General features: G+C 39.7%; 1 protein-coding gene across 1 annotated transcript; it reads left to right on the top strand.

Moving 5' to 3' along the window:
• Nucleotides 1-489: 489 nt before the first annotated feature.
• LOC116883548 (serpin B6-like) lies at nucleotides 490-10,106 on the top strand. Its single transcript, XM_032884719.1, has 6 exons — nucleotides 490-669; nucleotides 3,247-3,399; nucleotides 4,462-4,579; nucleotides 5,745-5,887; nucleotides 9,137-9,292; nucleotides 9,581-10,106. Exons 1-6 carry the CDS (start codon nucleotides 505-507, stop codon nucleotides 9,980-9,982), a joined length of 1,137 nt encoding a protein of 378 aa, XP_032740610.1. The 5' UTR covers nucleotides 490-504; the 3' UTR covers nucleotides 9,983-10,106.
• Nucleotides 10,107-13,793: the final 3,687 nt, after the last annotated feature.

Here is a 13,793-nt window from a genome sequence, read left to right as displayed (position 1 = left end):
TGCCTGGGATCACTACTATGTACCTCTTTCTTGAGCTTTACTATTTCTGAGGGTCAAAGCCAAGATATTCACACTTGAGTGGCATACACATTATCCACTGAGCCATTCCTCAGCCAAACACATGTATTTTTAATCAGCAGCAATACTTAATCTCTTCTGCAAGTAGTCAAATTTTGTACTTCCCTAATGCCGTCCTGACAGAAACCAGGAGATGTTAGGCATTATGCCATTGGAGTAAAAAATTGACCATGCATATAAGGTCCTTATTTTCATTGGTTTATTTTCATTAAGACAGCATCTTACTATGTAGCTTACATGAGGCTGGATTTGCTATATATACAAAGATAGACAGGTTGTGCATGTGATCTTTACTTCCCATGTCGTATCTATCCCTTCTTCACCAAGTCAGAGCATCACAATGTTGGTGAGATTGAAGATCTGGCCTACACATTCGACTGTGTTTTTATGATGTTTATTGTAATACTTCATTCTAGACTAACCATTATGGATCCTCTACTGGAAGCAAATGGTAACTTTGCCATAAAGCTTTTTAAAGTACTGGGCGAAGACATCTCAAAATATGTATTTTTCTCACCCCCGAGCATATCGTCAGCTCTGTCTATGATCTTAATGGGAGCAAATGGAACCACTGCAAGCCAGATATGTCAGGTAACCAGCACCATTGTAAAGCATACAAATATGGGGGACTGTCAGTTGATATGTTCTTCCATATTCTAAAATGCTCTTGCAGATGAAAAAGGGTGTAACTATAGAGGAGATAAGCAAGATGTACTATCTCTCTTGAAACCCTAGCTATAACATCCAGATACACTGGTGTTGACTGTATATATGAGGATTAATTTGGTGCAAAAATACCAAAGGAATGGCCCCAAGACCCTATAAACTTCATTTTCTGTGGTCTGGCCCTAGTTGTTGACCCTCCAACAGGTAAGTTGTGTTTCTAGGATCTTGAAGGTTATTCCCAATGGATTCAGTCTACTCTGGAAGGACTGGGATAGAACCTTTGGTATTTTTGGTTGAGTTTTTTGCTATATCTTCAGAGCAATGTGAACCTAAGAGACCATCTTCCTCAGAATAATGTGGATATAAGTACAGTGCATACTTCCTGAAGTGCTAGCTATGGTTGTGTAACAGATACTATGGTTTAGCTGGATTAATTAACACATAGTATATTCTTATATTTCTATTGACTGAATGTTAAAATTCCAGCAGTTGGAAAGCTGATTTTCTTATGAATAATGAATGGCATTTTTGTTTCTCCTCAAAGTAGGAGTTTTTGGTTTGTCCTTCATTTCAAACTCAAGTGCTATCTTGTTGAAGTAGACTCATGTGGTGTATTTGTTGAGGCAAGACCTTTGGGAGGACAAGATATATTTGGAGAGAGTCTTTATTGACTCACTTTATTGAGCTTTATTGAACTTCACTTTGTTGAGAGATGGATTACAGAGAACTTCTCCCAGGATCATGGCTGGTTCTGCTCACTCCTCCTTACTTATGCAGGTTCTACGGTAGCATAGCTGTTTCTGGTGGATCATGCCTCTGTTTCTGCTTTATTATCCTGAGACCAATAAACTAGACTGCTAGTATTCTGACAAACCGATTGAAATTGCCCTGGTCCACATTCCTTTGTCCTATTTACCATCCTTTTCCCCTTTGGACAGTGAACTAGAAATCGTGTTGAAATATTTGAGAACCCTTATTAAAAGTAGGTTTTAAAAACCTAATTCTCCATCTCCTGGATATCTATGATATAATCAGTTTTTCTTATAGGGATGGCTCACTGAATGTATTTTTAAATTTTCATTGTATAAAATCTTAGCTTACTCCAGATACAGTCATGATTTGAGGAATCAGATGACAATGTACCAAATTGGGGGAATGCATTTAGTACATCATAGAAAGGAAACGTTGTACTCTTTGAACTGTAGCAATTCAGATTTATAGCCAAGCATATTGTGCATTCTCTTTTACCCAAGGTTATGGAGCTCTGATTTATTCCTACTTCAGTTTGAAGCCATTTTTTCCTAATCCATGACCATCTGAGGCAGGCTTGGGTAGCTCATAGTAGCATCCTTTTTTTAACCAGATAAATGTGTTTGTTTTCTTCATTAGCCTGCCTTCTTACTGGAGAGAGTTGGGACCTAGATGCTTGCATTCAATTTAAACTATCTATCTATCTATCTATCTATCTATCTATCTATCTATCTATCTATCTATCTATCTATCTATCTATCTATCTATCTACCTACCTACCTACCTACCTTTCTTTCTTTCTTTCTTTCTTTCTTTCTTTCTACCTACCTACCTACCTACCTAACTCTCTCTCTCTCTCTCTCTCTCTCTCTCTCTCTCTCTCTCTCTCTCTCTCTCTCTGTGTGTGTGTGTGTGCTTACAGTGACACAGTTTGGGTTTAGCTCACTTAATGACTTCCTGTAAACTTCATTGTCACTACAATATTTTAGCTCTAGATACAGTTATATTCTGAGGAATTGGTTATCAGATGACCATTTACCAATTTGGCCCATTGTTCCTCTGTTTTGTAGTTACCAAATATCAAATGTCCTGATAGGCAGTTTATCGGTTTCCTAGGGGCACGTCCGAAATAAATTCTGTACGTTTTTTAGAAGGATTGGGAAATCAAAGGAGGTGAATCTAAGGTTTGTCTTAGGTGTATCTAGCATGTTCAAGGTTGATTGTGTTCGTGCTGCTCTTTCAAGTAAGTTTGTGTGACAGCTTATATATTCCAGTATTTTCCATGTGGCTTTTATTTCCTTTCACCCGTGTAGTTGAAAACAAGAGCACATAGTGGCAGCTTCTAGGCTTTTAAAAGTCTAGGCCTGGTACTGAGTCACTTTCTAAATTCTGGTGGTCACAACATGCTGGAGCCAGCCCAGATCCAAGAGCAGGGAACAGAGAGCATGGCCTGAGGTCAGAAGCCAGCTGCACTTGAGTGACAGCAGGTCTGTTTGGTAGCCATGCTTGAAGCCAGAGAATCATTTGTAAATTCGAAGAAGTGTGTTTGTTAAAGCCCGTTTCTTCTCAGATCATGGCAGGCAGGGCACTTGGAGGATCTTAGACAGGGAACCTACGAGGTACTTTGATCACTAACTAGGAGGGTTTTTAAGTGGTATCAGGAATCTGTAAAATTGTGAGGTTAGTTTTGTTTTGAATTTTTCCTACAGCTTGGCCTGATGAAGTAATGTTTTTAGTGTGTTTTGATTTCAGGCAATGTCTTTGGATAAATGCAACAGCATTGGTGGAGGAGATGTCCATCAGCATTTCCTGTCACTTCTTACCAAAGTTAACAAGACTAACACAAGGTGGATGCTCAGAAGAGCCAACAGTGTCTTCATAGACTACAGTTTTGAAATCCTAGCAGTAAGTGTCATGTAGTAAGTACTCAGAGATGTTAAGCTGAATTTACCTTCTAGCCACCATATATGCTTATCCACACATACATGCACACCTTCAACACAGACACACACTCACATTAAATGTACATCTGCCTCACACATATAAAGACACAAATGAAAAATAAAAACAGTATTCTCAAAGAGGAAGTTGGCAAGTCTGCATGAGGTAAGCTATTTCATAGAAATATTGAGAACTCTTCCACATATACCACTGACATTAGTGGATTTTCATCACTTTAATAATATGTTTGGCTTTCTCTTGCAACATAGCAAAATGTGGTAGTCATCAATGCCATTGTCATTTCATAGAGTGTATCAGCATTGGATTTTTTTTTGGCCTTGTATTGGATACCAGTTTGGTGTAAGGTGCTGTCCAGGCTAGTGTGGTCCTTCACTACTGCAATGAGCCACTGACCAGCACTATAACACGGGCTCTGTGTTTGTGAATTGCTTACCTGTATGCCACTGAACTGCCAGATATGGTGACCATGGTCCAATTATATATCATGAATTAAAATCAATTTAAAGTATATATGCAGTTTTATAACTTACACACCTACTTCCCTAATGTTCTCTAACTATAGGTAACACTATTTTGATTGGTGAAATTTGTAGTACTGTTAACATCATAAACTACAGTAGAAGGTTCAGTCTGTGCACAGGACAGAGATGTCATAGCTGTTGTAGAGTTAACACTTAAGATGCTGTTGTGCTGGCCATTAGAGTAACAGCAGTATGGTACTGCATCTGAGGATACTCCCAGTTATGTCCTTGAGCTTCAGCTATTACGTCAGAGATCCAGCTGTTCATCTGGTCTTTTAGTGATTCTCATACCAACCAACATTTTACCTCTTTCATAAACTAAGGTTAAAGAAAGTCTGAAACAGGAATGCTGGATTTATACTTTTTCCCTACATTTGTTTGTAAATTATATCTGTACATCTGATTTTCTGTTTTTGTGCATTGGGAACAAGGCTGTTGGTGCTAATCCCTTTCATAGCTCTATAGGTATGTTGCTCTGTCTCAGTCTTTTAAAGATTCCTGCCGTAAGTTCTATGAAGCAGAGACGGAAGAGCTGGACTTCAAGGGCGCTCCAGAGCAGTCGCGACAGTGCATCAACACCTGGGTAGCCAAAAAGACAGAAGGTGAGCATAGACTTACTCTATTTTGTTTGTTTTCAATGCTGAGATTTGACTCCAGAGCCCTGAGCATGCTCATCAGGATCTCCTCTGACACTGAGCCACACCCTATCCCTGTTAAACAATTATTCTAGTATGTAAAAAAATGCTACGTATATGTGGCGTTTTGATTGTCATCTGTTTGTGTACATCAGTGTACACCTCATGTCAGGCCCACTCACAGATTTTGTTTTCTCTTTCTACTGGATCTTCAGGTTTGGTAGCAATGTTTTCCCCTCTCAGAACATTCTTCTGTGTCTGGTCATTATTTTTATTTTTGTCTTTGAGATACAGTATTATTGACTAGCCTTGATGTCTATAAGCTCACTATTTAGATGAAGCTGAACATGAACTCAGAGATCAGCCTGCCTCTCAAGACCAATATTAAAGGCATGTGTTATGATGCCAGGTTTGCAGTCTGTTTTTGCTAATAATACCGTTAATGCTTTCATAAGATCTTCAAATGCAAAAAAATTACCATTTGCTCTTTAAATAAGGACTTCTTTTGATTTCCCTGAAGATTGAATCCAAGAACTTGAATACGCTAGACAAAGTAAGGTATTTTAATTTTGATTTTCATCTTTAGCCCTAATTCAGGAATCGGCACTCCAGAGCAGTAGGTGGAACAACTTGTCTATGGTCCCTTTGTATGTATAAGTAAACTTTGCTAGCTAATTGGGTCATTTCATTTTTCTTTTGTTGCTTTGAAGAGACACCATGATAAATTAATCTATTATAAAAGAAAGCATCATATAGGATGATTGCTTACAGTTTTGAAGGTTTATTTCATGGTATTCATGGCAGAAGTACAACAAGTATGGTGCTAGGGCAGTAGCTTAGAAGTTTACATGCTGATGTAGAGGCAGGGGAAGGGGGAACACGAGAGGAGAGGGGACAGGGAGAGGGGGAGGAACAGAGGGGGAAGAGGGTCTGCTGTGGGTTTCAAAACCTCAAAGACCATTTCCCACAATATACCTCATCTAACCATGCCATACCTATTAATCCTTCCTAAACAGTTTAACTGAGAACTGAGCGTGCAAATAAATGATACAATGGAGGCCAGTCTTATGCATATTACCATGTTTTTAAATACTTTTTTGCTGTTGTTTTGCATATTAATTCTGTCTTTCAGGTATAATCAGAGAGTTACTGTCTCCGTGTACAGTAAATTCAAACACTTGCCTGGTCCTTGTGAATGTCATCTACTTCAAAGGAAGCTTGGAGAAGCCATTTAACAAAGCTGACACAAGGGAGATGCCTTTCAAAGTCAGCACGGTAACTACAGTGCAGTAAGGAGGACTACTCCTGGGAAAGGTTCTCTGTTCACAATGGCTTCTAAACCATAGAGTGTCCTCATAAATCCTGATCCTGTCATGTCTCTGGGCAGCTCAACAGCCAGGATTTGGTTTCTCAGCCTTGAAGCTGTTCTCTTCCCTTCTCCTTTCACATGTTGCCCATGATGGCTCCAGGTACTTGGTTTCATACCACGCCCCACTTTTGTCACAGGCCATACTCTCACTAAAGATTTTGAGGCTAAACCTGATGGTAGAGCTCTGCAGTGTATTTGAAATGGTCTTTCTTAGAAATCTGAAAATAAGAAACTCTGTATCCCAGTTGTGGTAATTGAGTCTCCTATTGGCCCAGAGTGCAGCCCATTTTATGTGCACCATTAGTTCTTTTCAGTGTTTCTTCCCAGAAATGTTATCTTGTGTCTTCCCTTTCCATGAAGAGTACGATAGGTCCTGCTTATTGTCACAAAACCATACAGAGGGAAAATAGCCTTTCTTATTGAAAATGACAGCTAAGTGCAGACAGCTGTGTAATGATTTCCTGGCCCAATAAACACTGAATTAGTGAATGAAATTCAGTGTTGATTTTATAAGATAAGCACAGACTTTTGCTTACAGACAAAGAGCACTAAGGGATGTGTATGTGGGATAGACTCCAAGATCAGCCTCTTCTAGGTTGGAGCACTTTACCTGCCGATGTCCCAATATTTTGTTACCTTATTCTCTCTTTCCATTTCCCTATCCCTGTCCCTGTCCCTCTCCATGTCCTTCTTCCTATCCCTCTCCTCCTCCCCCTCCCCTTCCTTCTCTACCCCTCCTCTCTGTCTCTGTCTCTGTCTCTGTCTCTGTCTCTGTCTCTCTCTCCTTATACTCTGACAGTGACAAAACAAATTAATTACATCACATTCTGGATCATTATCTAGGCCTTACATCTTCCAGATAAAGTTGAATTTGAACTTTTAGTTTCTTTGTTGATATTCAAGATTAGACCTACAAATCATGCCAATCTCAACCAGGTACTGGTGGTTTAATAAACACTCATTCCAAGACAGATTAACCAGCGCTGCAGACAGAAGGAGTTGGTAGCCAAGCTGTAACCTAGGGCAGTTCCCAGGGCCATTATTTATATTCTTTATAACATTTGTAAACACAGGGAAACTCACAGACAGGTTGTTTGCAACATTTTAGCTTTCTAGACAAAGCAGCTCTGTCACATCTTAGAGCTGATTTGCTGGTTTTAGAGGCAGGGACGCTTAGAAATTTCCTGTGTTCAGGAGGCTCAGTGACACCTCACACAAACATGAAGTTATGGTTAGGGCAAGCAACATTAGTCCAGGTTCAAGTCACGAGCTCAAAATGAAGGTTGAGGCAATATGGCAGAACTATTGTCAGGTTTGAACATTTAATATTTAATGTGTGGAAATGTATTTTTTCAAGGTTTATTCATATTAAAATGTCCTCCTGTTTTTTATGTTTGAAGTATTTCTGTCTTTGAAGTCACTTGTTCACAATATCATAACTTAGGTCTTCCTTGCATTGCAAGCAACAGAAATCCTAGATGATACAGTAGAACTCACGCAAGTTTATCTTCGACCAGGAGTGGATTTAGATGGAGACTGGGGCTGTGAGCGTGGGGTAAAGTTCCTGGGAACTGGTTTCCCTTTATTGCTCAGCTAAATTTACCATGCAGTCTTTTTCTTCCTGCTTAGACTCTGCAAGCTATGGGGAAGGAAATAGGACTGAAAGCAAGAAGCCTCTTTCTCAGCTCTTTCTCTCAATTCCACATATGCAAGTACTTACTGTGACTCCTGTTTTGTGACAAGCCATTTGACATTGTCTTTCTTCTTATCTCTGCACTAGACAATGACTGCTCTATGACTACAACTAATGCAGACTGTGACCCACATACGAGGCCATGCCTCCAAATGTATAAGATTTTGTGTTGTATAGGTTTATGTTCATATTATGAGCAGCCTTCCATCTCACGAATTTGCTACTAATATAACCTTTGGACATCACTTGAGAGCTTATTGTGCACCGGGCACTAACTGGCTGAGTGTGCCTGCCATCATGAAGCTTTTTTTTTTATTGAAGGAAAGAAATTACAAATAAAGATAAGAACACAGAGGTTGTTGGGAGGGTTCCAGAGACCTATAAAGGGGGTGTCAGGATGACATACAGTAAGATCTGCTGAGGAAACTCTCACTAAGAAGATGGCATAAGAGCAGACAACAGGACATTAGCATATTCCAGGTTCTGAGGACCAGTTTACTAGGCAGAAAGGGACTCAGTCTTGTTAACCGCAATAACGCAAACAGCCCGACGAGTATAGTGGATCAAAAAAGAGAGTCGGTAATAGAATAGGAAGCAGGGAGGACTCTTTTCTATTCCAGGGTGTTTCAAAGACTTTAATTTTGTTCCTTCTAAAGTAGTCTGATGTTTTTTTTTGTACTGCGACCTCAGGAGGCTGTGCTGAGATCAATGACAAGGAGCTAATCACAGTATTCCAGGGCTATGAGGATGACGGTGTAGGTTAAAAGTTAAAGTAACATTTTGGTTATAATTAAAGGTATAGATAGTACAATTTGTTAATACTTCAAAACAAAGGCACAAAATGGTTTTAGGAACTGAAAGGAGTACCTCATTATTAACAAAGACAAATAAGTCTTGTAGGTAGAGCAGCTATATATAATAATAGCAACACGCATGTTCAAATAGGCTATAAAACACATTATTGCAGAGTTCAGGCAGAAGTCCAACTGCAGCAGTGGATTTGGGAATTATGTTCTTAGTCCTAAGAATAAATGAATTTGCCAAAAAGAAAAGAATTGTTGACCCATGGCATCAGAGGTGTTTGGAGAATGGGCCAGTCAGTTTTCTGTCACTACAACTAACATGGACATTAACAAGTTTGCCCAGTTGATTATCCCTTTCAAGGGTACTTTTCAACATGTATCTTTAGACTCTACCTTTTTAAGATTCTTTCCCTTTCAATGGTCCCCTCTAAAGACAAAATCTTGAAAAATGGGCCTTTAGGGACATGAAAGTCTAAACTATGTCAGAAGTCTTGGACTGATAGGATGTTCTAGAAGTCCAATCAAGAAACTTCTTTAAAAGACAGTGATCTTCACCTGTTGAATTTTCCTAGTGTATGTTATTTCAACTTAGTGTATATATATATATATATATATATATATATATATACACTTTATATATATATATATCTCCTTTACAGAATGAGAAGAAAACTGTGCAAATGATGTCTCAGAAATCTACATTTAAGATGACTTATGTGAAGGATATATCAACCCAGGTTCTGACTCTTCCCTTTGAAAACAGTGGCCTCATCATGTACATCTTGCTTTCAGACAGCCATGAAGCTCAGATAAAGGTAAGGAACATGGGAAAGTGAGGAGTTATAAGGAAGATAGAATGACATTCGGGTTTCTCTTATGGTAGCTCTAATAGGCTCCCATGATTATATTTTCCTTTATTTGTGGAGCTGTGGTGGAAGCCAGGGTCTGTAGCAAGTTTGACACACTCTGTACCCTAGCTGCTCCTAGCTACCATAAGAATCTACAGCCATACTTTTCTGAGCAGTATAGAGCCCTTACCCTAAATTGTCTCTAGAGCCCTGTGTGACATCACTGTCTCTAAAATCCTTAACTTTTTTCTCTAGTTGGAAAATGAACTGACTTATGATAAATTCTTGGAGTGGACAGACGAGGACAGGATGGAAGAAAAAGAGATGGAGATTTTCCTCCCACGGATCAAACTGGAGGAGAACTATGACATGAATGGTGTCCTTCGCAAGCTGGGCGTGACTGATGCCTTTGAGGAGGATAAAGCAGATTTTTCTGGAATTTCTTCTAAGCAGGGCTTGTTTCTGTCCAAGGTTGTGCATAAATCCTTTGTGGAGATGAGTGAGGAGGGCACAGAGGCTGCAGTGCCCACTGACACGGTAGCAATGAAATCACCACTGACCCCTAGATGCTTGATGGCAGACCGTCCCTTCCTTTTCTCCATTCAAGATACTAGAAGCAAAGAGATTCTGTTCTTTGGCCGGTTTTCCTCTCCCTGAAGAAGGGATGTTCCTGTCAGTCTTTTAATGACTCTCCGTGTTTTACCTGTGAATCAAGTGACCTTATTCATAAGTACAATGGCAATTATGAAATAAATGCCTTTATGGCACCTCACTTTCTGAACGTTGTGTCTGTTACATGGGAGGGGTTTATGTAGGCTCTGCATTTCCATTTCTGTGGGTGTGTGTTATTGGTAGATATGTAGCTCATTCCTGCTTCAGGACCTTGTCTGGAGCCATCTAGAAGAAAAAGGTGATCATCCTGAGAAGGTTTCACTATGGTCTGTGAAACACAATGACTGGGCCTTTGTAGGCAAAGCAGAAGGCATGTGTTGCAGGAAATATTAAATAAAAAAGCACTAACTCATGCTATTGCAGGCACAAGTGGGCCACTGGGCATCTCTGGGGTACTTTCATTTCAGTCAGTCAGATGCTGCGGATTCTCTGTGACAGAGCTCTCAAATTGTCTCAACCTGACTTGCTAAATTCCCAATTGCCATCTCACACTGCTATCAGCTACTCTCTGGGCCCTGCAGCAACCTCTTCTCCTCCATGAGTAGCCCCATCCTTGGCCATTTGTCTAATTTCCAAGGCATGTTTCCCCAGGCCAGTCCCGTACAGAGACTGCCTATCTCGTGGCTCTTTTGCCGTGTATGCTCTCACACTCTCAGCATCAGCCCTCTGTTATTATAGTCACAACTTCCAGTATCCCGCTAAAATCCAAACTCAATAAGATTGTAAGTTAACAATCAAATTTTCATCAGTATATTCTCACTCCCCAAAATATCCACACAATAAACTGAGAGCCAATTGATATTGATATAAACTGCCCACCTAGGTCAGACAAATTATCTTGTAATAATCCATCCCTTTTACGATATTCACAGCTACTTGTGGCTAATTAAAGGCACATGGGGGTGGGTCATCCTTCTTCTCTTCCATCTTCTCTTCCTCTACCTCTTTCTTTTTCTCCTGCCTTACATAAACACTTCCCCTTTATTTTTGACTTCTCAATCGTAATTCTTAGCTTACCTTTTGCATGTCTTCACCTGCAATCCACAAGCATGACATTTTATGAGAGATTCCTGCTATCAATATGTCTTTCATCTCCCTCTCTCTCTCTCTCTCTCTCATATATATATACAGCACTTGGCATTAGTCCACTCTTTTTGGCAGACTTTTGCACATCTACAGAAATATAAAGTCTTGTAGGTATGCTATTTAGGAAAGTAGATGACTTTTAAAAATTCCTATTGATGATCCTATAAGAATTCATAAAATTCTACTAGTAATTATTAAGCACTTTATAATAGTACTGCAATTAAGGCCCTTTATGATATGAAAACTGCAATTAGAAATCTGCCAGGCTTGCCTCCATGATAGAAAGTATACATTTCCAATTCAGAATATATACCTTAGAGCTGTAAAACGACTTACCAAAGGTCAGAAGCTGAGAACAAAACATTTGTTATAGGTGCAAGGATAGAAGATAAAATATTTACTGGGTTTCTCTATCCCAAACTTCATTGTTAACTTAGACACAGGTTCATGGCTTTAACTTTCATTGAACCTGTGGAACTAATGATAGATAATGAATATTTAGCTAGATTACCAGCGTCAATGGATTCACATGCAAACATTTCTGTTGTAAACCTCTAATTCAGTTTGTGATTTGAGTTTATTTTTGAACATTTTAAGCTTTTGTAAACATACACACACAGAGACACACAGGCACACACAGGCACACACACACACACACACACATACACTCAGACAAACCAAAAAGCATGCCTGGACAAACCATGTGATATATTCTCCTAAGAAAAAGTACAGCAACTTAGGATCAATGACCTTAAGCAGGAGAAGGAAGAGAAAAATTAGGAAATTTTTTTGGGGATATTCAATTTTCTTTTTTTCCCATTTTTATTAAATTGAATATTTCTTATTTACATTTCAAATATTTTTCCCTTTCCCGGCTTCCATGCCAACATCCCCCTAAACCCTCCCACTCCATTATATATGGATGTTCCCCTCCCAATCCTCCAATCATTACCACCCTCCCCCCAAGAATCTTGTTAACTAGGGGTCTAGCCTTGGTAGTACCAAGGGCTTCCCCTTCCACTGGTACCCTTACTAGGCTATTCATTGCTAACTATGCAGTTGGGGCCCAGGGTCAGTCCATGTATAGTCTCTGGGTAGTGGCTTAGTCCCTGGAAGCTCTGGTTGGTTGGCATTGTTGTTCATATGGGGTCTCAAGCCCCTTCAGCTCTTTCAGTCCTTTCTTTGATTCCTTCAACGGGGATCACGTTCTCAGTTCAGTGGATTGCTGTTGGCATTTGCCTATGTATTTGCCATATTCTGGCTGTGTCTCTCAGTAGAGATCTACATCCAGTTCCTGTCAGCCTGCACTTCTTTGCTTCATCTAGCATATGTAGCTTGGAGGCTGTATATGTATGTGCCACGTTTGGGGCAGGCTCTGAATGGGTATTCCTTCAGCCTCTGTTCTAAACTTTGCCTCCCTCTTCCCTCCCAAGGGTATTCTTGTTCCCCTTTTAAAGAAGGAGTGAAGCATCTGCATTTTGGTCATCCTTCTTGAGTTTCATGTGTTTTGTGCATCTAGAGTAATTCAAGCATTTGGGCTAATATCCACTTATCAATGAGTGCACACCATGTGTGTTTTTCTGTGATTGGGTTACCTCACTCAGGATGATATTTTCCAGTTCCATTCATTTTCCGATGAATTTCATAAAGTCATTGTTTTGATAGCTGAGTAATATTCCATTGTGTAGATGTACCACATTTTATGTATTCATTCCTCTGTTGAAGGGCATCTGGGGTCTTTCCAGCTTCTGGCTATTATAAATAAGGCTGCTATGAACATAGTAGAGCATGTGTCTTTGTAATATGTTGGAAAATCTCTTGGGTATATGCCCTGGAGAGGTATAGCTGGGTCCTCAGGTAGTGTAATGTCCAATTTTCTGAGGAACCTCCAGACTGATTTCCAGAATGGTTGTACCAGTCTGCAATCCCAACAACAATGGAGGAGTGCTCTTTTTTCTCCACATCCTCGCCAGCATCTGCTGTCACCGGAGTTTTTGATCTTAGCCATTCTGACTGGTGTGAGATGGAATCTCAGGGTTGTTTTGATTTGCATTTCTCTGATGACTAAAGATGTTGAACATTTCTTTAGGTGCTTCTCTGCCATTCAGCATTCCTCAGCTGTCAATTCTTTGTTTAGCTCTGAAACCCATTTTTTAACAGGGTTGTTTGTCTCCCTGCAGTCTAACTTCGTGAGTTCTTTGTATATTTTGGAAATAAGCCCTATATCAGTTGTAGGATTGGTAAAGATCTTTTCCCAATCTTTTGATTGCCATTTTGTCCTAACAGCAGTGTCTTTTGCCTTACAGTAGCTTTGCAGTTTTATGAGATCCCATTTGTCGATTCTTGATCTTAGAGCAAAAGCCATTGGTGTTTTGTACAGGAAATTATTTCCAGTGCCCATGTGTTCAAGATTTTTCTCCATTTTTTTCTTCTATTAGTTTAAGTATCTGGTTTGATGTGGAGGTCCTTAATCCACTTGGACTTAAACTTTGTACAGGGTTATAAGAATGGATCTATCTGCATTCTTCTACATGCTCACCTCCAGTTGAACCAGTACCATTTGCTGAAAATGCTATCTTTTTTCCATTGGATGGTTTTGTCTCCTTTGTAAAACATCAAATGACCATAGGTCTGTGGGTTCAATTCTGGGTCTTCAATTCTATTCCACCGGTCTATCTGGCCTGTCACTGTACAAATACCATACACTTTT

The sequence above is a fragment of the Rattus rattus genome, chromosome 14 (assembly GCF_011064425.1).
Source record: "Rattus rattus isolate New Zealand chromosome 14, Rrattus_CSIRO_v1, whole genome shotgun sequence".
Classification (NCBI taxonomy): Eukaryota; Metazoa; Chordata; class Mammalia; order Rodentia; family Muridae; genus Rattus; species Rattus rattus.
The sequence above is the reverse complement of the archived record's forward strand: the minus strand, read 5'-3'. Positions and strand labels throughout refer to the sequence as shown.